At 43.9% G+C, this 27,712-nt stretch overlaps 1 protein-coding gene across 1 annotated transcript; it reads right to left on the bottom strand.

Annotated features, from left to right (window-relative positions):
• Window positions 1–2,741: 2,741 nt before the first annotated feature.
• oatx (organic anion transporter X) lies at window positions 2,742–27,692 on the bottom strand. Its single transcript, XM_082548134.1, has 16 exons — window positions 27,660–27,692; window positions 27,340–27,453; window positions 27,067–27,234; window positions 26,859–26,932; window positions 26,648–26,777; window positions 26,440–26,543; window positions 26,209–26,363; window positions 25,964–26,132; window positions 25,745–25,868; window positions 25,558–25,673; window positions 25,335–25,389; window positions 25,048–25,207; window positions 24,094–24,202; window positions 10,216–10,294; window positions 10,001–10,128; window positions 2,742–3,068 (listed from the first exon to the last, which is right to left on the bottom strand). The coding sequence occupies exons 2-16, from the start codon at window positions 27,364–27,366 to the stop codon at window positions 2,981–2,983; spliced, it is 1,686 nt and encodes a 561-aa protein (XP_082404260.1). The 5' UTR covers window positions 27,367–27,453; window positions 27,660–27,692; the 3' UTR covers window positions 2,742–2,980.
• Between the last annotated feature and the right edge of the window lie 20 nt (window positions 27,693–27,712).

The following is a 27,712-nucleotide window of genomic DNA, read 5'->3' as shown; positions in this document are numbered from 1 at the left end:
AAGGTAGACCCTACAATAATACATACAGAGAAAAACCCAACAATCAAATAACCCCTATGAACAAGCACTTTGGCGACAGTGGGAAGGAAAAACTCCCTTTTAACAGGAAGAAACCTCCAGCAGAACCAGGCTCAGGGAGGGGCGGGGCCATCTGCTGTGATTGGTTGGGGTGAGAGAAGGAAGACAGGATAAAGACATGCTGTGGAAGAGAGACAGAGGTTAATAACAGATATGATTCAGTGCAGAGAGGTCTGTTAATACATAGTGAGTGAAGAAGAAACACCCAGTGCATCATGGGAATCCCCAGCAGCCTATGTCTATTGCAGCATAACTAAGGGAGGATTCAGGGTCACCTGGTCCAGCCCTAACTATATGCTTTAGCAAAAATGGTAAATGGCCTGTATTTATATAGCGCTTTACATATCCAGTCACCCACCAATTCACACACACATTCGCACACTGGTGATGGCAGCTACATTGTAGCCACAGCCACCCTGGGGCGCACTGACAGAGGCGAGGCTGCCGGACACTGGCGCCACCGGGCCCTCTGACCACCACCAGTAGGCAACGGGTGAAGTGTCTTGCCCAAGGACACAACGACCGAGACTGTCCAAGCCGGGGCTCGAACCGGCAACCTTCCGATTACAAGGCAAACTCCTAACGCTTGAGCCACGATTGCCCTTTCAAAGGAAAGTTTGAAGCCTAATCTTGAAAGTAGAGATAGTGTCTGTCTCCTGAATCCAAACTGGAAGCTGGTTCCACAGAAGAGGGGCCTGAAAACTGAAGGCTCTGCCTCCCATTCTACTTTTAAATACTCTAGGAACAACAAGTAGGCCTGCAGAGCGAGAGCGAAGTGCTCTAATAGGGTGATATGGTACTACAAGGTCATTAAGATAAGATGGGGCCTGATTATTTAAGACCTTGTATGTGAGGAGCAGGATTTTGAATTCTGGATTTAACAGGAAGCCAAAACAGGAGAAATCTGCTCTCTTTCTAGTCCCTGTCAGGACTAGAATCGATTCTCACATTAAAATATCGATATTTTAGTAATTTAGGGTAAATTTGTAGTTTATCATTAACAGGAACACAGTGGAAAGAACCTATTTCATTCGGATTGTCTACATTGGAAGGAACTACTTCCTCTTCCGCCTTTCATAGACATGTGCGAAATGTATAAATGTGTCGCAGCCCCTTGGTGTGCGCACTCACAACAATGGCTGAGCGTAAATGGAGTCATGTGCGGACGTATTTTACATCCACAAACGTAGTTTGTGATACATGTGGCAAGAAAGTGAGATGTTGTGGCAACACCACAAATTTGTCAGACACAGAGTAAATCATATCACAGAATATGACGAGCTTATGTTGAGGCGAACTGAAGAGGAGGAGAAGGACAGGTGCTGCTGGGGCGAGACAGACGTCTCTCACGGAGTCCTTTAGTGCTGCAGGCAGGCAAGGTGTTCAAATAGGCACAACTTCAGGTTTTTTATTTCTATATGATGAACTTTGCATTATTAAGTGATAAGAACAAGTAATCTGATGTCCTGTAATCATTATGATGGTATAATTTGAGATACAATAACTAAAATAAGTTTTTGTACAAAGTATCGGTATCGGATCAGTATCGTCGATGCCACCCTGAATATTACTTGGTATCGGATCAGAAAAGAAATCAGTGGTATCGCACATCACTACCGGTCTCCCTGTTGGAGCTCAGTCTGGGGGGAGTTATTTTTTCTCCTTATCTTTCCTCGTGTGGTGCATTTTCCATTGTTATACCTCTCTGACCTGTCTTCCCCATGTGATGTTTTGTGTCATGTATGTGTGTATGTGTGGTCGGAGGGTAAGATGGCGCCGCCATTGCGTGCAATAGGTCGGCAGCCTCATGAAATTATGGCTAATTATGAAATTTCCCCTTGCGGGACTAATAAAGGTATCTTATCTTATCTTTATCAACTCTAAGCTTTTAAAACAGCTGCAGAAAGTAAAGTCTGAAAGTAATCTGATTACATTCGATTATGATTTCACACATTGAGATTCAGCCAGTACACTTTTAAAAGGTACAGTTTGAACCTGACCACCTGACTCAGTCTCAGGGGGTCTGACCAACACCTCCACCACCCTCATCACCTGCCTGTTGCACACTTTTCAGGGGTGTTTTGTCCAGTCAGGTTAAACTCAATGAATGTCACGGTTTGACGTCTTCATGGACACTTTGCTCTTTGTTTACCTGTTGCCATGCTGACCTGTGCTATCACAGCTCCACTGATGATGGCTTTTGTGGTTGTAGCTCAGGAAGTAGAGCAGGTCATCAACTAATTAGGAGGTTTGTGTGTTGATCTTTGATTGCTCAAGTCTGCATGCCAAATATCTTTGGGCAAGATCCTAACCCCGGGTTTCTCTGCGATGGATGCATCACAGTGTCACTGTTACATAGAGAACACGTAAGCATAGAAAAAGAGCTTGAGGTTGAATAAGTTGAATAAAGCTTCTTACACTATATAAGAACCACTTCCATTTCCAAATTAGTTTAGCTCAGGTGAGCAGTCAGAGTGGATCAAATGGATCTTTTTTTGCCCTGTAGTAAAAACTTTATCTTACCCAGCAGTGCTGGTGTACAAAGCTGGCAGCTTTCTTCCTGAGTGCCAGCTAATCAATATTCTTATATTAAATTTATATTGATGAGGAAGAGCTTCCCACACAGGAGCTCATTCCTGAAGCCTGATAGTCAAAACTCAGGAGCAGATTAACATCTTTATTAATGATGGTTCAATACAACAGTAATGAGAGTGTTATTAATTATTGATCATTATCACTGTCTGCTGTTCTGATCTGATCAATTACATGAGATCAATCAATAATCACCAGTTAATTTACTCTAGATATCTTCATTGGTCTGTATCTTAAAAACACCTGATTGGTCAACAGTCAGTCCCCTTTTGATTGGTCCTGATGGTGTGATGTGGCAGCGTCTTGTTGGTCAGAGCGCATTGAGGCCACTTTCTTCTGCTTCCTTGAGCTCCTTTAAAGCCACGCACTCCTGCTGTGAGGCGCTGCGTCTGCCAGACCTTTACAAAGACAGACATGTGATTACTCATCTTTAATTATCAGGTGATCGATCAGTCTATGAGAGAGCAACAGTAGGATGTTAGCATCGCAGCTAATTAACCTAACACAGCTAGTGATGCTAACACAGCCACTGAAGCTAATTTAGGTACCAGAACTGGAATGTACTTTTTCACACAAGTTCGCGTTAATAATGGAGTAAATGGAGAGAGATGGTCCTTTGGGTTTGAAAACTCATCAGATTGACCTCTATCATTGCGTCCCTAACCTAACCTGTTCCACAGGGCTCAGTTTTGGGTCCATTATTGTTTTCTTTTTACACGCTTCCTTTAGCTGGCATCATTCAATCTTTTAGTGACATTATTTCATTTCTATCCCGATGACATTCAGCTGCATATGTCCTTTAAGCCTCATCAGCTGGGTAGGCTGTCCAATCTAGTCTAGTGCTTAACCCAGGCTTCTGATTGGCTTTCTAGCATCTACTGTTTCTTTCATTTAAGGAACATTCTGAAGACTAAAGGGGGCGGAGCCTTTAAGTCTGTGGAACAGTCTACCACCACAACTACATTTGGTTGACAATGTGGATTCTTTTAAAAAGCAATTAAAACTTTTCTGTTTAAACAGGCCTTCTGTTGATCAATGCTTGTTTTGTTTTTTTAAGCTTACATTTTTATCCACGTGTCACCTTTTGTATTGTCTGTGTCAGGGGCCACAACTGGCCCCCGCCTTAATATGCAAATTTAATGTTAGTGCGGCCCACGAGTTTGATATGTAAGACACTTTACAGTGTTGTGTGTGGAGCTGAACGAACCTACCAATCACGGTGGGATATGGATCTCGGGGGCGGGACATCGGCGGGACTTGATGCAAGCAGAGAAACATTTCTCATTGAGTGAAACGTACAACAGCGTTGCCCTGGACTGTTTTCTTTTCTGTGCCTGGCTGACTGCCTCGTTTCGGCACACGTGGACATTCGCCCCAGCGTGCTGCGTTCACAACACTTCAAAAAAGTTGTTTTTCAAGTTGCTGCCCGGCGGGACATTGTACATATATATATTTATATAAGTAAGCTGCGCCATAAAAGAAAAGTAAGGATGCAGCCTAATTTACTCTGCAGTCACATAGCGACGCGGTAACCCGGACTAATTATAGGGTCGTACCGTAATGTGTGGGTCGATGTTTTTTATTTACATCACTCTGTTTACATTGCCTCACACATGAACATTACATATATTGCAATATAATGTAAAAGTAGTCAAAACAAAAAACATCAACAACACCCCTCCCTGAGCCTGGTTCTGCCGGAGGTTTCTTCCTGTTAAAAGGGAGTTTTTCCTTCCCACTGTTGCCAAAGTGCTGCTCATAGGGGGTCATATGATTGTTGGGCTTTTCTCTGTATCTATGAAGCGCCTTGAGGCGACTTATGTTGTGATTTGGCGCTATATAAATAAAATTGAATTGAACAACAGCTGATTTGTTATGTGTCACAGTGTCATTTCTGCTTCTTTCTCCTGTAACAACAGGATAACAGTCCATGAGCAGCCTTTTTTGCGCTCGCTATCATGTAGTTGCCCTCTGTGTCTCCCTTTGTGTAACTGTGTTTATATTGTGATGTTAGTTCTGGTACCCTGCGCTCCGTGTTTTCCTCACCCCGTCATGTGCTGCTCCTTGTTCTCTCTCCCTCTCCAGGTTGCCTCTGTGTACGTCCCGTGTTGTGTTGAAGGTTTGTGTCTGGTGTCAGCACCTTCACTTTGTGTCTTTCCCGTCCTGTCGCGTGTAATTATCCTCAGCTGTGATCCCCGTGTGCTTCCACTTCCCTCATCACCTTCTGTGTATTGATGTCAAAGCCTCCCTCTCTTCCGTGTCGCATCATCCCATGTGTGTGATTCTCCCTGTGTCTCCTTGTGCACATTATAATTAGTTTTTCCCAGTTTAGTTTTGTATTGTTTGTATGATCTGTTTCCCACCATAAAAGCTGTGCTTTTGAGTTTAAGTTCCATTCCTGTGAGTTTGCGTTTAGGTCCATTCCTGCCTGCCACACAGCCCAAACATGACAGAAAGGTTGGTGATGAGCACCAACAATTTCAGGAAAAGTGGGAAATGCAATGTTTCTTTGAGTTCAGGGGCACCCCGACGTGTCTTATTTGCACAGAGAAAGTTGCGCTGCACAAGGAATACAGTTTGAAATGTCATCACACAACTAGACATGCTGAGGTGGATGCAAAATACCAGGGAGATGAGAGAGCGAACCGGGTTGCCAGTCTTAAAACAGATCTACTGAGGCAGCAAGATTTCTTCAAGAAAGCAACCAAAGAGAATAATGCAGCAGGCAGCAGTCGGAGCCACGTGGTCAGTGAGATGATTGCTAAAGCAGGAAAGCCATTCACAGAAGGGGGATTTGTCTAAAAGTGCATATTGCAGGCTGCAAATATAGTCTGTCTGGAAAAGAAAGGTCAGCTTAGCAACATCAGCCTTTCTGCCAACACCGCAGCAGATCGCATTTCTGACCTGTCAAGTGACATTTATGACCAACTGTGTGAGAAAGCCAAATGTTTCAGTGTATACTCAGTCGCTCTTGATGAGACCACAGACATCACCGACACTGCCCAGCTCCCAATGTATGTCCGTGGTGTTGATGACAGCTTTGAAGTGATGGAGGAGCTGCTCACAGTAATTCCAATGCATGGCCAGACCACCGCTCAGCAGATATTTACAAGCTGTGTGATGCCATTGAGAATGTTGGTTTGCCATGGAAGAGGTTTGTTGGAATAACAACAGATGGAGCGCCATCAATGACAGGGAGGAAACATGGACTGGTGGCACTTCAAATAAAACTGGAAGAGTTAAAACTGTTGTGAAATGCATCAACCAAATCAGATCCAGGGGCTTACAGCACCAAAGGTTCTGTGCTTTTTTAGAGGAAATGGAGTCAGAATATGGGGATGTGCTCGACTTCACTGAGGTACGTTGGCTCAGCAGGGGAAATGTATTAAAGAGACTTTTTGAGTTGAGAGCAGAAGTGAAGCCTTCATGGAGAAGGATGGAGTTAGTGTTCCTGTGCTAACTGATCCCAAATGGCTCATGGACTCAGCTTTTCTTGTTGATATGACACATGAGCTTAATGTACTGAACAAGACGTTACAAGGCCAGGGGCAACTCGTCAGTGTTGCCTATGACAACGTGAGAGCATTCTCCACAAAACTGGCGCTCTGGAAAGCTCAGCTCTCTCAGACAAACCTTTGCCATCTCCCAGCATGCAAGGCACTCGTGGATGCAGGAAAAAAAGTATGTTGATGTCATTTTGAGGCTACAGGAGGAATTTGATCACAGATTTGCTGACTTCAAGACAAACAGAGCCACATTTCACATTTTTGCGGACCCCTTCTCCTTTGATGTGCAAGATGCCTCTTCTGTTCTTCAAATGGAGGAATCATTGAGCTGCAGTGCAACTCTGAACTCAAAGTGAAGTTCAGGGAGGTGAGTGGAAAAGCAGCTTGGGCAACCTTTGAGAGGATTGAGCCCTAGTTTCCCTCGGCTTTCCCGAATATTCAAGCAGACCATGTGCCTTTTTGGGAGCACATACTTGTGCGAAAAGCTCTTCTCCACCTTGGACTTCAGTAAGTCCAAGTACAGGTCCAGAACTACTGATGATCATCTTCAAGACATACTGAGGGTCTCAGCTGCTTCTTCCCTCGGGCCAAATCTGGCTCGGCTATGCAAAGAGCTGCCAGGTCTCTAGCAGCGAGGAGTAGGCAAGAGAAGCCAGAAGAGCAGTTCATGTTCTCCATGTTCCATTCATGCAAAATACAACGACTAGTGACATAAATGGTTTTAATTACTTTTTTCTTGATGTTGGCCCTGGCTTGGCTAAAGAAACTTTAAAAACTGGACACCCTCCTAAAACTATTAATGTAGCAAACTCAATGTTAATGAGGGGTGTAGATGAAGAGCAAATTATTGATATAGTTACATCTTTTAACTCCAAGAAATCGACTGTGGTGGTATTAATATGGACTTAATTAAAGATATTATTGGATGTATTGTGAAACCATTTACCTACATTTGTAATCTGCCATTACAAAGTGGCTTATTCCCTGATAAGATGAAAATCGCAAAGGTAGCATATAATATATAAAGCTGGAGATAAACATCTTCTCACAAACTATCGGCCCATCTCTCTACTACTGCAGTTCTCTAAGATACTGGAAAAAATATTTTACAATAGATTATATGACTTTATCAAAAAAACAATGCACTATATGAACAGCAGTATGGATTCTGACCCAAAAGGACCACAACACGTGCCTTAATGGAGTTTATACATAAAGTAACAATTGCTATTGGAAACAAAGAATATGCTGTCAGAATTTTTTAGATTTAAAAAAAAGCATTTGATACCGTTGATCACAATCTTTAACTTAAACTATGTACATGTGGGGTCAGTGAGGGGGCATTATCATGGGTTACCTTAAAAACCGTAAACAATTTACCCAAATAAATGCCATAAAGTCAAAATTGTGTGCGGGGTTCCACAAGGATCAGTTTGGGGGCCGCTGCTATTCATGTTGTACATTAAAATTTAAACTTTTTCAAACTATGCAAAATTGCAGAATATTTTTAAGGTTATCTGCTATAAAAATCCAGGCCAGGAAAATCTGCTTCATGTTTTTCTGTTTTATTCTCAGTTACTTTGACACAAAGGCCTCTGCTGTGATGCTCACGCCTCTGATGAAGTCTCACATGTATCAGTGCTCATAAATGATCAGAATATTAATATTTCTGACTGTCTGAGGCAAAACTGAATCGAATCAAATGGATTGTAGAAATCAGTGATGGTACCCAGCCCCAGTGAGCAGCCTAGGCCTGACAGAGTGGATGTAGCTGTGGGTAATAAGAGAAGATGAAAAGAACGATTGATAACTTTTTTGTTAAGGCCTGATCCGTCTGAAGTTCACAGCCAGCTCTGACACAGAGCCATCAATCTTTGAACGCTGAAAAAGCAGCAGTGTGTCCAGAAACACATTATATGCTGCGATGAATGCCCAAGTGTCCCCTCCCCCCGCTGCCTTTCAGCGGCAGGCAGCAGCAAACAGGTCGTCAGAGGAGCCGATGTGATCATTAAGAGAGCCAAAGCACTTTAAGCACAAGCACTTTTTAACTTATCTGTCTGGTAGAAATGTGCTCCAAATAAAGAACTTTGTGTTGACAAGATTGTTAGTGAATCATTTATAAATCAGTATTGTCTGTATGGACAGCAATTCCCCCAATAAAGTGCACATGTAAAACTGCGGTGTAAAGAGATGCGGTTTAAAAATTTGGGTGCGCCTAACTTTTGTGCCGGTGCGCCTAAGAAAAAAGTTAGGCGCACCAGTACAACTGTGGCAAGCCCTGATTCTGCAAAAGAGAGTAATAGGGATGAAAAATAAAACTACTGCAAGAGAACCATCAAATCCACTTTTTGTCAAATTAGATATTCTCAAATTTAAAGATTTGGTCGCCCTCAGAACTGCACAGTGTACAAAGCAGCAAATAAGTCTTTGCCCCACAATGAGACCGAATACTCCTGACCTGAAGGACAAATGTAAAATATCACAGTATCAGAGGAGTTAGTGTGTGCAACACCTGCACAGGTGAGATCAAGAAAAGTACATAAAACTCACACGCCTGTTTAAAAAGAATAAATGCATGAATATAGGAAATCTTCCTGTCAGTGACTGAGTCGTCTCATTGTGTCCTCATTTTTATAGGTCATTGTCAGAGTACTCCAGGATGAAGTGTTCATTCAGGTGTTTGTCACATATATGTGAAATACGCTCAGAGATTAAGTTAAACACAGGGCGCTTAGTTGATGTAAACATGTAGTTTGTTGTTGTTTTTGTTTACGTGCTGAAAATTGTTTTATTTGTGTATGTTCATGTGTTGCACTTGTACATAGTGAAACATGTATGGATCCATTAATGTTAATTATGGATTTGAAAGCAATGAAATTTGAAATAGGGGGTGGGAACAGGAAAAGTGTAAACTTCATCCTGCTGCTTTTATGTGCAGACATAGATATATACATGAAAACTTGATTTGTTTTTCCTCTTGTTATTTCACTTATATTTGCATGTCTGAAGTAATAACTGTGTTCAGGAGAAGGTTAAAGAACTGTTAATACAAACATTTGAATGTGAACAGCAGATATAGAAGACTGAAGAATCGGTCATGGTTCCTGTGACTCAGTGTTTGAGTTTGGTGGGTTTGTGATTTATTTTGGGTTTATGAAGGGATTTAAGTTCTAGATCTGTCACCTTTAAGTACATTTCTATGTTTCTAGCTCTGTTCTGTGGTTAATCTTAGCTCCCTTCTGTTAGATTGAAATTGTTAAATGTTGCCATTGTTGCACTTAAATGTGTAAACCGTGCCTTAAACTGCGTGGTTAGATATTCTATGATGCTGGAGGAGGTAATCAGCTGTAGCTGTTTAACTACAGGCACATTCTGAGGGATGGTCACTCCCAGCTATTTAGGGGCTCGCCTACGCTTGTATATGGTGAACCATTAAAGTTAAGCCGTATACGGGTGTGGGGAGATGGCCTTTGGATAACCAGGAAATGTGGTTAACAGTTGTGAGCATATATTGTGTGGCAGGAAGACACACACACAGAATACAGACACTGATGTTGTTCAGATATGCCTGCTCAGGAATGTCACATGTAGTTGTAAAATGCATACTCATGAGCGTAACCAATAAAAGCAGCCTGCAGAGGGAAGCTAGTTGAAGTAGTTCGGAGGCAGCTACTTCCCTTGCGGCAAGTGCAACAAAGAGCGCTGTGCGATCTCGTTCTTGAGTGAGTGCCTGTTTATCCAGCAGTTTCAGGAAAATATCCCTGACACTTTCTGTGATCCCTGAAGGTGGCTCTGGTAAAGCTAGCAGATAGCCGGTAGCTTACCACCTGGCCTCCACGTCCTCGATGGTGTCAGGCAGCGGCACGTTGAGCGTCTCTGGCAGGAAGCAGGCGAAGCAGCCGGCGAGCACGGCCGAGCCACCGTACACCAAGCTAGGCAGAGCAGGGAGTACCTGGGAAATGTCGTCCCATCAGTAAAGTGTTTGCCTGTATTGATGACCTCGATCATATTCAAAGGACGGTTAGATTAGTGACATTACTTCATCTAGGATGAGGACGGCGGGCGCTGCCATGCTGCCAATTCTTGCCATGGTGGAGACGAAGCCCATTCCCGTCTGCCTGAAAGCACAGGCACACATCACATGATCTAAATGTTTTTACGTATGACATAAAACAGACATGCAAACAGGAAATGACATGATGTAGCAAGGAAACAAATCATTTAGCTTATCAGAGTAAGAAGAATTCTGATAAGCTTCTTATGTTTGGCATTATGCTAACAGAGGAGAGTCGCTCTGAGAGACTGCTATGACACCACAGACTGGGATGTGCTCCTGAGCCCACATGGTGAGGACATAGAGGGGGCGACACACTGTCTTACAGACTACCTCAACTTTTGTGTGGACACAGTCGCCCCTGCTAAGACGGTACGGTGTTATCCTAATAACAAACCGTGGGTAACACAGGAAGTCAAAGCTGTCCTCAACATGAAGAAGAAGGCTTTCAGGAGCAAAGTGAAGGAGGAGATGAAGGCAGCACAGCGGGAAGTGAAACGCTGCCTGAGGGAAGCAAAGGACACCTACAGGAGGAAGGTGGAGCAGAAGTTGGAGAGGAACAATATGAGGGAGGTCTGGAATGGTGTGAAAACCATCACAGGCCACAACACCAAGAAAAGCACAGTGGGGGGGACTGTGGAGAAGGCAAACGAACTCAACAACTTCTTCAACAGGTTTGACCAGCCCACAACCCCCCCACCCCCACCCTCACCTTCACTACAGAGTCCTCTCCCCACTCTCCTGCCTCCCTCGCTTCCCCCCCCTCCTCCAATCCCTCTCTCAGCAGCAAGACATCTCCCCCCCTCCCCTCCTCCCAAACATCTGCCAGTGTCACAGTGGATCAGGTCAGGAGGCAACTGAGGAAGCTTCGCCCCAGAAAGGCAGCAGGCCCAGACAAGGTGTGTCCTAGGATGCTAAAGGCGTGTGCTGCTGAACTTGGGGAGCCGCTACAACGAGTCTTCAACCTCAGTCTGCGACTGGGGAGAGTGCCCGCCCTATGGAAGACATCCTGCATCGTCCCGGTCCCCAAAAAGAACCGGCCCAATGAGCTGAATGACTTCCGACCGGTGGCACTGACGTCACATCTTATGAAGACTCTAGAGCGGCTCTTCCTCAACTTCCTCCGACCACAGGTACAACATGCCCAGGACCCACTACAGTTTGCATACAAGGCGGGTGTCGGAGTGGAGGATGCCATCCTGTACCTCCTACACAGAGCCCACTCACACCTGGATGGGGGAAAAGGCACGGTCAGGATACTGTTTCTGGACTTTTCCAGTGCCTTTAATACCATCCGGCCCTGTATGCTTCAGGAAAAACTGAACAGGATGGAGGTGGACCCCTGCCTGGTGGCTTGGATCTCCGACTACCTCACCGACAGACCACAGTACGTCAGGCTGAAGGACATCACGTCTGACACTGTCGCGCTGACCTAGTAGGTGTGGCTGTTATTCCTCTCTTCCTCCTCCTGCCCACTACCTGTTCGGTGCTGCTGTTTGAGCATGGCCACTGATTAGACCTTGGGTGCAATCAACAACTAAGCACGGCCTGGTGTGCGCCGCCCTGCCAGGTGAGCCACATTAGAGCAATCAAGGGTGGGCGTGCCTAGTAGACCTTAAAATGCATGCAGCAGTCATTTGACCCGTGTGCGACATACTGAGAGGACAGCAAACAAAGTACGATCCACTTTTCCACTGTGAGGAAGACTTTGAACAAGACGGGCTATCGGTAAGCTCTTGAGCTCACATTTGCTGCACATATATTTGGAACTATGGAAGCTCAGTTGTGCAAATGTTTTACGCTTAGGGAAATAGTTGCTGCATTTAAGTTTAAAAAATTATATTGACAAAAATGAATGTTTAAGTTTGAATAAATTGTTTGTGCAGTTAGTGTTCCCACATATTTATGTTAATTAATATTAAAAATAGTTACCCCAAATCCTTGGGTGGATCGTAAAACTAGTGAATAAATGTTTGGTTTTGATTTAAAGAAAATAATTCTTTGTAAAGAAAATCCTTAGTTAAAGTCTATTAAAATGTTTGTGAACTCTAAAATGTATACTTTAAAATACAATTGTTTATAAAAAAAAGTGTTAATGCAAAGAAGACACATTTTGTATATTTAAGAACCACAGTTAAATTAACAGTTAACCACATGGTAAATGGCTTTACTGAAGTGTATTTTGTTATTTCATCTGTCTTCTGTGTAATGCATGTAATTTATCTGAATGTTACTGGTTAATGGAATGTTCTTTATTTTTGTGTTGAAAGGTTTTTTACCTGCTGCTACCTACCAGCTACCAAACTAGTTGGTCTAAATAAAGTTGAGTGAAATTCAAAGTCTGGTCTTTTTCAAGTGTGGACACCTCACAGTCAGAGGAACACTTGACAGACACTGTGGTCAGCAGCACAGGAGCACCACAGGGAACTGTGCTGTCCCCTCTTCTCTTCACCCTGTACACCTCTGACTTCTGCTACAACTCTGAATTATGCCACATTCAGAAGTTTGCAGATGACACGGCCATCATGGGGTGTATCTGGGATGATCAGTGTTGTAACTTTATTGCAGTTTTTGTTTGATAACAGCATTTTGATTATTTTGTAAGTGATTTAAGTGTTAGTCATATGTTTAGTGATGCTGTTAATTATAGATTTAATTTCTGCTAAAAGGGAGCATTTAACAGTTATTTTCATTAGAAACTGCGTTTCCCAGAATCCTTTGTGGTAGATGAAAGTTACTCTGGGTTTTTAGCTAGCAAAGAAAGTTTGGGAAGCCATTATATGTTGCTCTGATGTCGAGCAGTTTATTTGTTGTACATTCCCCTTTTTGAAGCCTTATATAAAGACTATCGTTTCTCCAATTGATGTCCGATCCATTTTTTTGGGCTAGTGGATTTGCCACATCATTTTTTGGTGCCGAAACCCGGGAAAATGAGCGAACAGGATTTACGTGGAGCCGCCGCCGCCGGGGCTGCGGGAGTGGCGGATGACGAGCATCAGAGAGAAATGGAAAGAACAAAACGGAAACGTGGGACGATAAGAGGTGCTACCACACGACTTGTACATCAAATTGACTCCGAAATGGCTAAACCAGATCCGGACACTGACCATCTGAGCGCATTACTGGAAATGCTGTCGGCAAAGGAGCTCAGCTTGTATGCCTTAGATAGTGAAATAGAACGTAAAACAGCTCTGGATGACCTGGAAATGGAGATCGAAAGCACAGAGGAATATAAGGAGCGCATCATCCTGTCCAAGAGCCGTGCACGGCGCATAATTAAGAGAAATGAGGATTGCCGCGAACGAGCCGCACATCAAAGGGTGAGTGACGCTAACTCTGCTCATTCATTGGCACAGAGAGCATCGGTAAAGCTTCCTAAGCTGATCATTCACAAATATGATGGAGATGCCAGTTTGTGGCAGGAGTTTTGGAGTCAATATGAAGCTGTTATTCACCACAATGATGCACTATGCAAAAGAGAGAAGTTTACCTATTTGAAAACCTATCTCACTGGCCAAGCAGCAAAGGCAGTTGCAGGACTAATGTTGACGGATGAAAATTATGACAACGCAATTGAGTTACTGCAAAACCGATTTGGAAGAAAGGATGTAGTAATTAGTGCGCACATGTCAAAACTGCTGAACCTCACACCTGTTAAAAAATCCTCTGATGTGCATGCTTTGAGGCAGCTATATGATGAATGTGAAATTCAGATCAGAAGTTTAGAGTCATTGGGTGTAGTGTCAGAAAGCTACGGAAGCTTGTTATGCCCAATATTGCTAAAGATGATTCCAGATGATATAGCTCTTGAATACAGCCGTCAGAGAAATGGAGATGAAGAGTGGAAAGTGTCAGAAATGGTCACATTCCTACAGAAGGAGGTTCAGAGCAGGGAAAGAACGCTGCAAATGACAAAGTCGTACAACCCACAGAAAGCTGAAAATAAACTGTACAAGCCACCGTTCAACGATGTGAGGTTTAAAAGGCCTAGCATACAATCTACTGCTGCCCTGTACACAGCCAGCCAGAAACAAAACACCTGTATATTCTGTGAGAGTGACGATCACAAATCGCAAAACTGCCCAAATAATGACACGCTTCAAAGAAAGGACAAGTTAAAGAGAATGGGGAGATGTTTTGTGTGTTTGGGACAGAAACACATTGCAAGATTCTGTAAGACCAAGAATGTGTCCTGTGAGAAATGTGGACGGAGACATCACGTTGCTGTGTGCGGTGGTGAAAGGGTGGATGTACAGGCCCCATCCCAACCAGAAGAAGCAGTGGTCTCCTCCGTGCTCCCTCATTCAGTAAGAGTGAAACCAGGTGAACAGAATACTGTGTTGCTACAGACTGCAAAGGTGTGGATTGAAGGCCCGTCAGGCAGAAGGATAGCTCGTTGCTTATTAGATGGAGGCAGCCAAAGAAGCTTCATACATGAAACGATTGTGAAGAGCCTAAATTTACCAGTTATAAGGCAAGAGACATTGACACTACACACATTTGGGTCCTCCTTTCCCACAAGATCACAGCGCAGCATAGTGAAGGTTATGCTACAAAATATCTGGGATCCTAGCCAGAGTATTGTAATAGAAGCTGTGGAGACCCCACAAGTGTGCTCGGCAATAATGAAGGTTCCTGGCGAACAGATCCAGCATGAGCTTAAGAAGAGAGGACTACAACTGGCTGACTTCCCAGGATCCAGTGAGGAACCAGAGCTTGCTGTCCTCATAGGAGCTGACTACTATTGGCAGATCGTGACAGGAAGGGTGGAGAGGCTTACAGAAACATTGGTGGCACTGGAGAGCACCTTCGGATGGTCTGTTCAGGGGCCAGTCTCTGCATCAGCTGTTACAGAGGCAACCTGCATGTTCATTCCGTGTGAGGAAGAGAAACTCCTCTCCAAGCAACTGAAAGCATTCTGGGAAATAGAGTCTCTGGGTATTACAAATGAGACAACAAAGAACCCAGAAGATGATGAGGCTCTGCAGATGTTTGAGAGAACGACTATGTTTAAAGATGGACGATATCAGGTGGAGTTGCCATGGAAGCCAGAAAGGGTAGAGCTCTCAGACAACTATAGAGTTGCCAAAAAACGGCTGGACGGTCTGAGTAAAAGATTTAAGAAGGATGTCACACTCTTCAGCAGGTATAATCAAGTGGTGGAGGACTACTTGGACCAGAACATTGCAGAGGAAGTCACACCAAATAGCAGCACAGATTCTGTAATATATTATATGCCTCACCAAGCAGTGCTGAGAGAGGACAAAGCAACTACAAAATTAAGAGTGGTCTTTGATGCATCGTCCCATGAAGAAGGCTGTCTGTCGCTGAATGACTGCTTATTTACGGGCCCAAATTTGAATCCAGATCTGCTCAGTGTTCTCCTTAGATTTAGGGAACACAAAATCGCCTTTCTGGCAGACATAAAACAAGCATTCCTGCAAATATGTCTTGCAGAAAGGGACAGAGATGCAGTCAGGTTCCTGTGGTTCTCAGGTGCACCGAATGGAGAAGTGAATGATCACCTGCGCATTCTGAGGATGACGAGAGTGGTGTTTGGAGTTACACCAAGCCCGTTTCTGCTTGCAGCGACAATTCGAAGACATCTAAAGCAATATGAAACAAGCCAACCACAAGTGGTGAATACAATAAGGGAGTCACTTTACGTAGATGACTTCATTTCAAGTACACGCTCAGTGGAAGAGGCATATCACGTAACGACGAATGCCAAAGAAATACTGGCGGCTGCTGGTATGGAGCTTTGCAAATGGATGACAAACTCAGCTGAACTGAGGCAGAAATGGGAGAAGAGCTCCACAAACTACATGATGGCACCTGAAACGAATGGAGTAGCATTAAAGGTGCTTGGATTAGTGTGGAGGCCAGAGCCAGATGATTTCACCTTTGACCTTAGTTCACTAGTGAGGCTTCTAACAGAGAAGAAAGGAACCAAACGAAGCGTGCTGCAGTCCTCAGCACGAATTTATGACCCACTTGGGTTTCTGAACCCCTTCACCATTAGGGTCAAGTGCATGTTCCAAGCAATGTGGGAGAGGGGGCTCTCTTGGGATGAAGAATTGCCACCAGATCTGGCACAAGAATGGCAACAGTGGTGTTCAGAGCTTACTCAGTTACACCAGCTCACCATACCAAGGTGGTACCAAATCAATATGCAACAAGAAAGCAAGGATGGCTTGGAATTACATGTGTTTTGTGATGCCAGTGAAAGGGCATACAGTGCTGTGGCCTATCTGCAAGGCAAAACACGAGAAGGAGAAACGACAATGAGCTTGGTCGCATCTAAAGCCAGGGTGGCTCCCCTAAAGAAAATGACGTTGCCACGTCTGGAACTCATGGGAGCCGTGATTGGGGCCAGACTGGCGAACAACTTGATCATCTCGCTGAAGATGGAGCAAGCCCAAATAAGAATGTGGACTGACTCCATGATCACTTTGCAATGGATTTGCAGTTCGGCACAAAGGTGGAAACCGTTTGTTGCAAATCGAGTGACTGAGATCCAGACTCTTACGAGTCCATCTTCATGGTCACACATCCCAGGAAAGGCTAATCCCGCTGACCTGCCCACAAGAGGAGAATCAGTGGAGGCCCTACTACAAAACCAGCTATGGTGGAATGGCCCCAGTTTTCTTGTATCAGAAAATCGGATACATGAGTCTGAAGATGAAAACATTTCAGACAAAATGAATGTAGAACTTAAATCCAGTTATCAAATAGCCATGCAGTTTGCTGCTAATGACACTGACATCTGTGAACCAATACTGAAGCTTGAGAGTTACAGCGAACTGAAGAGAGTGCTCAGAGTGACAGCATGGATTAGGAGATTCATAGCTAATGCAAAAACAACGATGCAACCAAAGATGCGAGGTGAGCTGACAGCAAATGAGCTTCTTGATGCTGAGAAGTACTGGATTAAGGTTGCACAACATCACAGTTTTCACCAGGAGGTCCAGAGACTGAAAGTAGGAAAACCTATGATGAATGACAGTAAGATTCAGGAACTGAAACCATTCCTTGATGAAGATGAGCTCCTTAGTGTTGGAGGCAGGCTGCAGCAGTCGGACTTCACATTCAGAGAGCAGCATCCTTGGATTCTGCCAAACAAACACAGATTTTCAGAACTGCTGATACAGGACTGTCACAAAAGGGTGATGCATTCAGGAGTGAGGGACACTCTTGTACAAATAAGAGAGAGATATTGGATCATCCGGGCTCGGCAGCTGGTTAAGAGCATTGTGACCAGATGCACTGTGTGTAAGAGGTTTAAGGCAAAAGCTGGGCATCAGCTAACTGCACCTTTGCCTAGGGACAGAATATCCGAGTCACCACCATTCGAAGTTACAGGTGTGGATTTTGCTGGGCCACTCTATGTGAAAACAGAGGATTCTGTGAAAAGATCCTACATTGCCCTATTTACCTGTGCTGTGACACGAGCGGTCCATTTAGAGCTTGTGTCAGATCAGTCAACTGAGACATTTTTGCTAGCGTTGAAGAGATTCATTGCCAGGAGAGGGCTATGCAGAGTTATCTATTCTGACAATGCCAGAACATTTAAGAGAGCAGACCAAGATTTGAAGGAGCTGTGGAAGACAATTAAAGACCCACATTTGCTGGAGTTTTTTTCGGAAAGAGGAATTACTTGGAAGTTCATTGCAGAAAGAGCAGCCTGGTGGGGTGGATTCTGGGAACGTCTTGTCAGATCAGTGAAAATCTGTCTCAAGAAGGTGTTAGGTAGAGCTTCACTCCACTTTGAAGAAATGTGTACTGTGTTGGCGGAAGTCGAAGCTACTCTGAACTCTAGGCCTCTCACCTTTGTGCACAACGAGGTAAATGAACCGCAACCACTTACTCCAGCCCACTTTTTGGTGGGCAAACGACTGACATCTCTACCACCCAAGTCAATCCCGAAGGACACACACCATCCAACACCTAACAAAGAGGATATTACTCGGAGATGGAGATACCGGCAGAAACTTATGACCAACTTCTGGAACACCTGGAGAAGGGACTATCTGTTGGAGTTGAAGTCAGCTCATTGCTGTGACGCTTCAAAGCCTACACCCCTAAAACTAGGGGATGTCGTGCTCATTGGGCATGACAACCTCCCCAGACAAGTGTGGAAACTTGGAAGAATTGAAGAAATGTTTCCTGGTCGAGACGGTCTTGTTAGATCTTGCTTAGTTCGCACGACAACGGGGACTCTGTTAAGAAGACCGATTCAGTTGTTGTATAACCTAGAGCTTTAGATGAACAGATTGTTCATCGGGGGGGAGGATGTTGTAACTTTATTGCAGTTTTTGTTTGATAACAGCATTTTGATTATTTTGTAAGTGATTTAAGTGTTAGTCATATGTTTAGTGATGCTGTTAATTATAGATTTAATTTCTGCTAAAAGGGAGCATTTAACAGTTATTTTCATTAGAAACTGCGTTTCCCAGAATCCTTTGTGGTAGATGAAAGTTACTCTGGGTTTTTAGCTAGCAAAGAAAGTTTGGGAAGCCATTATATGTTGCTCTGATGTCGAGCAGTTTATTTGTTGTACATTCCCCTTTTTGAAGCCTTATATAAAGACTATCGTTTCTCCAATTGATGTCCGATCCATTTTTTTGGGCTAGTGGATTTGCCACATCAATCAGGAAGAGGAGTACAGAAGTCTGGTGAGGAACTTTGTCGCATGGAGTCACACAAACCACCTGCAACTCAACACCTCAAAGACTAAGGAACTGGTTGTGGACTTCGGGGGGTCCAGAGAAGGTCCACTACCGGTTCAGATAGAGGAGGTGGAGGTGGTCAACAAGTACAAGTACCTCGGGCTGTGGGTGGACAATAAACTGGACTGGTCATGCAACACAGAGCACCTGTATAAAAAAGCCCAACGCCGACTGTACTTCCTCAGGAGGCTGAGGTCTTTTAACATCTGCAGGAAGCTCCTGAGGATGTTTTACCAGTCGGTGGTTGCTGGAGTACTTTTCTATGCTGTGGTGTGCTGGGGGAGCAGCACAGCAAAGAAGGACTCATCCAGGCTGGAGAAACTGATCAGGAGGGCTAGCTCTGTGGTCGGCATGAAGCTGGACACTCTGGTGACAGTGGCAGAGAAAAGGACATTAAAGAAACTGATGGACATTATGGACAATGCTGGGCATCCTCTGCACACGGCCATAAACAATCAGAAGAGTCTGTTCAGTGACAGGTTGCTTCTCCCAAAGACAAGAACTAACAGACTTAAAAACTCCTTTGTCCCACACGCCATCAGACTGTTTAACTCCTCTCTGGAGGGGAGAGGGAGGGGAAACAGGAGGACAAAGGAGGGGGGGACAACTAAGCTCACTGTACAATACCTTGTGCAATACTTTTTGTAAATAGTCAACAGTGCAATAGACTCAATACTTGAAGTGTGTGTGTGTTCGTGTGTGTTCGTGTGTGTTCGTATTTCCCAGAGGACCCACCCGAGGGATTAATAAAGTTCTATCTTATCTTCACACACTGAGGTGAATTATGGAGGTCCACGCGGTTCTGAGCGTCACCATCTGCAGGGTTTGTTCACCTGCGTAAGCTAATGCTAGCTCTGCTCCATGCTAATCCCAAAAGCTAACCAGCATTAGACTCATAAACACACGTTGGCCGTTGGTAATTACAGCTCAGTGCACTCATCTTTAACGTGCTGATGTTTATTTTTAACCAATCACCACGTTACGCAGATAGTGTGAAAACGTTTATATAAAGTTTGTGACTGAACAGGCTGCAACACTTACGCCGTGTTCTCATTATTAAAGCAACTCTACCCTCCACAACAGAAAAAACAACAACAAACTAAACAGCAAACAAACAAACATGTAACTTCATAAAAACTGATACCACATCCATTTAAAAACCAAAAGAGAATTACACAATTTCATACTTAGTACTCTGCCGTTCAAGCCCAACAACAGAAACACATTTTTGTCTGATTCCTGCACTGAAAAAACAAACTTTATACACAGTTTAGACTGTGTCATTTTCACTGTGCTTTAGAGATAATAGTAATAATAACTCATTTAAGTTTCATAATGTGGACTATGGAAACAGTGTGATGGTAACAGCCAGCAGGTTAATAATTTGTATTGCCCTTGTTTGTAACATAACTTTGAATTATTATTCAAAATGTCAAAGTTCCACACAGTAAGAAAAATAAGGAAGCATAGGTCAGCATTAAATAATAATAAAACAACAGTGCTCTCCCCCCGTCAGCTGGTAATTTAGTTTATAGAGTGCAAGGCAACATGTCTGAAGGTTCTCAGCCATCAGGTCATCGCAGTCTGGACTTCTTTAAGTTGCTTGAAGATCTTTCAACTGAGAAGCTTCTTCAGTTCTCAGATGAAATGTTAGAGAATCCCAGTTTTTAAGCCCCGTGGGAGTGTCTCCTAAGATGGTCCTGGACCCACTATTGATCAGCGTGCGGCCCTTCAGTCTTTATACAGGGAGTGCAGAATTATTAGGCAAGTTGTATTTTTGAGGAATAATGTTATTATTGAACAACAACCATGTTCTCAATGAACCCAAAAAACTCATTAATATCAAAGCTGAATGTTTTTGGAAGTAGTTTTTAGTTTGTTTTTAGTTTGAGCTATTTTAGGGGGATATCTGTGTGTGCAGGTGACTATTACTGTGCATAATTATTAGGCAACTTAACAAAAAACAAATATATACCCATTTCAATTATTTATTTTTACCAGTGACACCAATATAACATCTCCACATTCACAAATATACATTTCTGACATTCAAAAACAAAAACAAATCAGCGACCAATATAGCCACCTTTCTTTGCAAGGACACTCAAAAGCCTGCCATCCATGGATTCTGTCAGTGTTTTGATCTGTTCACCATCAACATTGCGTGCAGCAGCAACCACAGCCTCCCAGACACTGTTCAGAGAGGTGTACTGTTTTCCCTCCTTGTAAATCTCACATTTGATGATGGACCACAGGTTCTCAATGGGGTTCAGATCAGGTGAACAAGGAGGCCATGTCATTAGTTTTTCTTCTTTTATACCCTTTCTTGCAGCCACGCTGTGGAGTACTTGGACGCGTGTGATGGAGCATTGTCCTGCATGAAAATCATGTTTTTCTTGAAGGATGCAGACTTCTTCCTGTACCACTGCTTGAAGAAGGTGTCTTCCAGAAACTGGCAGTAGGACTGGGAGTTGAGCTTGACTCCATCCTCAACCCGAAAAGGCCCCACAAGCTCATCTTTGATGATACCAGCCCAAACCAGTACTCCACCTCCACCTTGCTGGCGTCTGAGTGGGACTGGAGCTCTCTGCCCTTTACCAATCCAGCCACGGGCCCATCCATCTGGCCCATCAAGACTCACTCTCATGTCATCAGTCCATAAAACCTTAGAAAAACCAGTCTTGAGATATTTCTTGGCCCAGTCTTGACGTTTCAGCTTGTGTGTCTTGTTCAGTGGTGGTCGTCTTTCAGCCTTTCTTACCTTGGCCATGTCTCTGAGTATTGCACACCTTGTGCTTTTGGGCACTCCAGTGATGTTGCAGCTCTGAAATATGGCCAAACTGGTGGCAAGTGGCATCTTGGCAGCTGCACGCTTGACTTTTCTCAGTTCATGGGCAGTTATTTTGCGCCTTGGTTTTTTCCACACGCTTCTTGCGACCCTGTTGACTATTTTGAATGAAACGCTTGATTGTTCGATGATCACGCTTCAGAAGCTTTGCAATGTTGAGACTGCTGCATCCCTCTGCAAGATATCTCACTATTTTTGACTTTTCTGAGCCTGTCAAGTCCTTCTTTTGACCCATTTTGCCAAAGGAAAGGACGTTGCCTAATAATTATGCACACCTGATATAGGGTGTTGATGTCATTAGACCACACCCCTTCTCATTACAGAGATGCACATCACCTAATATGCTTAATTGGTAGTAGGCAGCACGGTGGCACGGTGGTTAGCACTGTTGCCGCACAGCAAGAAGGTCCTGAGTTCAATTCCAACATCAGGCCGGGGTCTTTCTGTGTGGAGTTTGCATGTTCTCCCCGTGTCTGCGTGGGTTCTCTCCGGGTACTCCGGCTTCCTCCCACCGTCCAAAGACATGCAGCTTGTGGGGATAGGTTAATTGGATAATCCAAATTGTCACTAGGTGTGAATGTGCGAATGAATGTGAGTGCAAATGGTTGTTTGTCCCTGTGTGTTGGCCCTGCGACAGACTGGCGACCTGTCCAGGGTGTACCCCGCCTCTCGCCCTATGACAGCTGGGATAGGCTCCAGCGCCCCCCGCGACCCTGAAAAGGATAAGTGGAAGCAAATGGATGGATGGATGGATGGTAGTAGGCTTTCGAGCCTACACAGTTTGGAGTAAGACAACATGCATGAAGAGGATGATGTGGACAAAATACTCATTTGCCTAATAATTCTGCACTCCCTGTACTGCGGCTCCGTGGTTTGGGAAAATAAATTATAAGTATTTAGCTGAAGTGTATTTTATTTGAGTTCGTTCTTTTTTTAACTTGTAGTTCTACATTGGAAGATTATCGTGATCTTGAAATATAAAAATAAAATGATATTTTATTATTTTTCATTGCTCAAAATTAGAGTCACACTCGCAGAAGCTGGTATATCTGCCGAAACGCCGTGCATTTATCGAGGTAGCCCAAGTATGGAGAAATGTAAGAAAAGAAAAATATCTGAAGAAAATAGAACATTTAATGATGCCTGGGCAGATTCATTTGCATTTACTTCTGACGAGAACGGCCTACCAGTATGTTCAGAGGTTCAGGAGTAGAAGTCCCATTGAAAAGTGCTATAGAAATGCAATCCATTATTATTATTATTATTATTATTATTATTATTATTATATCACGGCAGACCCAACGATGTTTACATGAACATGCTTTACAGCTTCTCTTTATTGGCCACTTTTCACACGCGGTTGCTGTGCGCATGCAGCTGGTCTTATTTCCAGCACACAGTCCGACACATAACACAACAGCAGAGAGAGCACCGACTTTAAGGCAGGTGTGACCACCTCTCTTGCAGCAGCACTGCAGACCACGCCCCACCATACACATTAACCAGGCAAAATAAATATTTATGCAGGTATTTTGCAAATATTTATTATCCATTTTTTAGGAGCATAGTGCTTTTTTCCAATTATTTTTAAAATTCAGGTCAAAGCCCAAAAAGGATACAAGGATGACGGCTCAGTCTTTGTTTGCTAAATTTAAGTTCATCTTTTTAATTAATTTAAAAGAGACCTTCCCCTGGATGTTTTTCTTTTTTGTTATAATTTTTTAAGAGTTCAAAATGTGTTCATTACATAAATAAAATTTTATTTTCTTTGTAGCACTTCATGGATTTCATAAGTAACACACTATAGTTGTTTAGCATAACGGTAAAAAACAATGTAAGATAAGATAAGATAAGATAGAACTTTATTATCTTATCTTATCTTATCTTACATTGTTTTTTACATGTGTGCAGTGTTATCTTTGTTTTAGATGTCAAAAAGTATTTGCGGCTCCCAGTTTTCTTTTCCGTGTAAACCGGGTCCAAAAGGCTCTTTGGGTCTTAAAGCTTGCTGACCCCCGAGTCAAGGTGTGAAAAAGGGTTTCGGGTGAAACCGTTGTGAGACCCTGCCTCATCCTATCAGTGAGTTATTGAGATGAGTCACATGACCCTGGCCTAGCTGCGATGTTTAGTATTCAGACCAGTGGTTATGAAGTCATCAGAACAGGAATATTACTCAAACTCATTAATCATTTGTTTCAGCAATTTGATCCTGTAGATATGCGTTTTTTGTTAGGTAAATTAACATTATTTAATATTAAATATGAGCCATTGGTTTTATTTAATCACCTGATAACAGTTGGGTACAGCTCACCGGTGTACAGGTAAACGGTGGTGAAGGAGGCTGAGGTGAAAGCTTTACCCAGGCAGGCCAGCGTGGTCCTCAGAGTCTGCATGTCTGTGGGGTTAGAAACGGGATTGGGAATAGGACCAGGATCAGAATTCAAGGCAGGGTCAGGATTTTGTTCAGGTTCACGACAGGACATAGGGTCAGAATTAGGGTTAGGATTAAAGACCTAGATCAGTGCCAGAATCAAAGATTTGGGTAGGAATTAGAATTAGTATTGAAATTAGAATTGGGATCATGGTCCACATTAGGATCGGGGTCAAAATCAAGACCCAGACTTCAATAGAGATTGGGACTTAGATCAGGATAAAGATCAGAATCCAAAATTAGACTCTGGGTCGGAGTCAGGTTCATATTCAGGATCAGAAATAGGATCTGGATTAGAATCAGTTTCAGACCAGGATCAGAATCTGAACTGAAATCAGAGTCAGCATTAGGATTGTGACTGGGATCCTAATTAAGATCAGGGTCATGATCAAATCCAGGACAGGGTATAGGAATGGATTGGGGTTATGTTCATATCAGGGTCGAATCACGATTCAGATTGGGTCGTTGTCAGAATCCAGGACCATGATTTGAATTAGGATTCTTTTAAAAAATTCAAATTGGAATTAGAATCGGGATCTAAATTAGAATCAGGAACAGGGCAGTATCACAGTCGGGATTAAGATTACAGTTCAGATTGCATCAGGATCAGATTCTGGATCAGGATCAGGGTTGAATCAGAATGAGATTTGGGATCACAATCCTAAATCAGTGTTATGATAAATTTGGGGATATGGAATAGGATCTAAATCAAGATTGTGATCAGAATACGGATTGGGATCAGTTTCCGAATTAGAATCAGGGCCAGGGTCTCAAATAGATTCAGAATGGGGATCAGGATTAGGATGTACCTGTGGGGACAAAGATGTTGGCAAAGATGATGGCGGCAGAGAAGAAGAGACAAACTGCCTGAGAGACCCGCCTCCCCAGGTAACTGAGTATTCCCAATGCAAACAGTTTGGCGGGAATATCTACAGCTCCAAAGATGATCTGCATCAGGTAAATACTCACCTGCAACAACAAACAACCAATAGGAAGGAAGTACAGTAGATCCAACCAATAGGATGGGAGAAGAAGTTTAAACAGGTGTACTGAAACTTCAGCAGGTAAGTAGGAAGACAGGTATCGGGTTGCTCACCCCAAACTTCTGGAGGTCCATCGCCAGGCCATAGTATGCAAAACTAGTAGAGAACCTGCACAGAGGTGAGTACACAGGTGTACAGGTGGATACAGGAGCTTCATTTTATTTAATAAAAAAAACATAAAACAGATAGAAGAAGCAGGTAAACAGAAGAGCAGGTAAATGGGTAAACAGGTAAGCAGGTGAGACAGGTGAGCATATGAGCAGGTGTATGTCTGACCAGACGGCCATCAGACAAATGGAGATGCGTCTCATCCCCGGGGTCCTCAGCAGGTCGAACACCGTGAATGTTGAACGAGCCGACTCAATCTCTTTGTTCATGTGAGAGTGGAGCACCTGCAGTCACATGGGACAGAGCTCAGCATCTGATTGGAGAAATTGCACTTTTACACAGGTGGCCAGGTTACCTCAACAGTGATCTTATCGATCATCTCTGATTTCCCGTTGATCCGAGCAACTCGGTGAAGACTCTTCAATGCGTCCTCAGAGCGCTGGTTCAAAACAAGCCATCGAGCTGACTCTGAGTACCACCTGACCAATCAGAGCACAGAGAGAACTACCTGACCAATCGGAGAGCAGAGAGAAACACCTGACCAATCACTGTCCTTTTTTTAAGTCTGACTGACCAGCTGTAGGCGAAGAACAGGAAGTTAGGTGCACAGACAACCATCTGCAGCTTCCTCCAGTCTCTCAGCCAATATGCAAGCCCAGCCAGGACCATTTGACCAAAGGTGAAGAAGAAGGAACTGAGTGTGCCGACTACTGTCCTCGTCTTGGTTGTGATCCACTCAACCTCTGAGGAGACACTCAGTTAGGAAGACAGACAAGTGCCCAGGTGGACAGGTAAATAAGGAACCAGGTAGACGGGTACTTAGGGAAACTCCGTTAATGATGACCCCAGACACCGCCATCCCACTCAGAAACCTGAAGATGCAGTAGGTGGAGTATGTGGGGGAAAGGGCGGAGCTACAGCCAAGCACAGCAAGTTGCAGGTATGACCAAATCAGAACGGACCGCCTCCCAAACCTGAGAGATAGACAGAAGGAGTCGGATTGCACTGCTAACCTGAGACAATGAACAGGTATACACAGGTAACTCTCACCTGTCAGATAAGCTGCCGTAGACTATGGCTCCCGTTAAAACTCCACCCATATAAATGGTTTGAATCATTTGTTTGAGAGGACGGAGGGAGCAGACCAGACTCCACTGTGACACACACAGGTGAGAGATTGATAGGTAAGAGACAAGTGACCTCATTAACATATCTGTGGCAATGCGCGCTAATAGGCTCGCCGTGTGCCTGCCGCTACCTCGGAGACGGTGGTGGCGAGAAAGTCTGATTGCTCAAAGGTCCATCCGTCAATGCAGTCTTCGGTCTCTAGGTGGCTAACATTAGTGGAACTGTTAGCAGCTAACAGCTGCCACTGAGGATTTGCATACCTGGACAACAGGTGCAACAGGAAATGATGTGACGGTCAGGTTAATTATTTAAACAACTGAGGAGAAGGAAGAAAACCTTACCTCCTGCAGCGGGCCAGTCTATTTCCTGAAGAATCAGGAGGGATAAACATTTTCAGCAGCTGCTTCTCATCCACCTGAAACAACCAATCACATTCATCCATCCAGATTTATTGATTTAAGGAAGTAAAATTGAGAAAACTAAAGAAATGGGATCATAGTGCCTGCACTAAAATGCCCAGACAGGTAGACAGTCAGGCTGACAGGTCACCTGGTGAAGGTGCGACAGGTTGCTCAAGCTGTGATTGGCTGGTATGCTGCAGTAGTGAGTGGGGACTCCAGAGACAAAGTTGTTTAGCAGGTTCTGACTCGCCATCAGCAAACCAGGTAAACTGATCAGGGTCACATGGATCCACTGGTACCTGCCAAACCCACCAACCTTGCCATAACAACAGGAAACACATTAACCCTAACCCTACACACCTGTATGACACACCTGGACAGTGAAGTTATTTCTTGCATAGGAGGAATTTAAGTGTCTCACCTCATCCAGCAGCTCAGCGAATCCCATCTCAGCAACAACAACAAATAGCAGCAGGTATCTTCAGGTGCTTCCAGGTGTTCTCAGGATCTGAACTTTTGTTCCATCAGAACAAACCTGACAAGAAACCAAACAGCAGACCTGAGCAGGTGTTTGGGTCAAAGGTCAAAGAGTGAAAAACATGAAAACAACTGCTCCGAGTTTCTTCTCGAGTTTAAAATTGTGAAATATTTGCATGGAGTCTGGTAAGAGCTCTTAAAGGATTACAGTCTGCAGCTGAGGAGAATGCAGAGGCAGAAAGAGGATTTACTCAGAGTACTTACAGAGGCTGCCGGACAGCCCGCTGACGGAGGGGCGACTGACGGAGCAGGCAGAA

This window comes from Aulonocara stuartgranti (genome assembly GCF_965226115.1).
Source record: "Aulonocara stuartgranti genome assembly, chromosome: 10".
Classification (NCBI taxonomy): Eukaryota; Metazoa; Chordata; class Actinopteri; order Cichliformes; family Cichlidae; genus Aulonocara; species Aulonocara stuartgranti.
The sequence above is the reverse complement of the archived record's forward strand: the minus strand, read 5'-3'. Positions and strand labels throughout refer to the sequence as shown.

What these genes read in the sequence shown, in the direction of transcription:
- oatx (XM_082548134.1), bottom strand. Translation starts at nt 27,366, where the DNA reads ATGGGATTCGCTGAGCTGCTGGATGAG. An exon ending in ATTTGTCTGATGGCCGTCTG is followed by an intron (nt 25,390 to 25,557) that starts GTCAGACATACA and finishes ACCTCTGTGCAG; the next exon opens with GTTCTCTACTAGTTTTGCAT. An exon ending in GAGGACGTGGAGGCCAGGTG is followed by an intron (nt 3,069 to 10,000) that starts GTAAGCTACCGG and finishes GTCTTTGTAAAG; the next exon opens with GTCTGGCAGACGCAGCGCCT.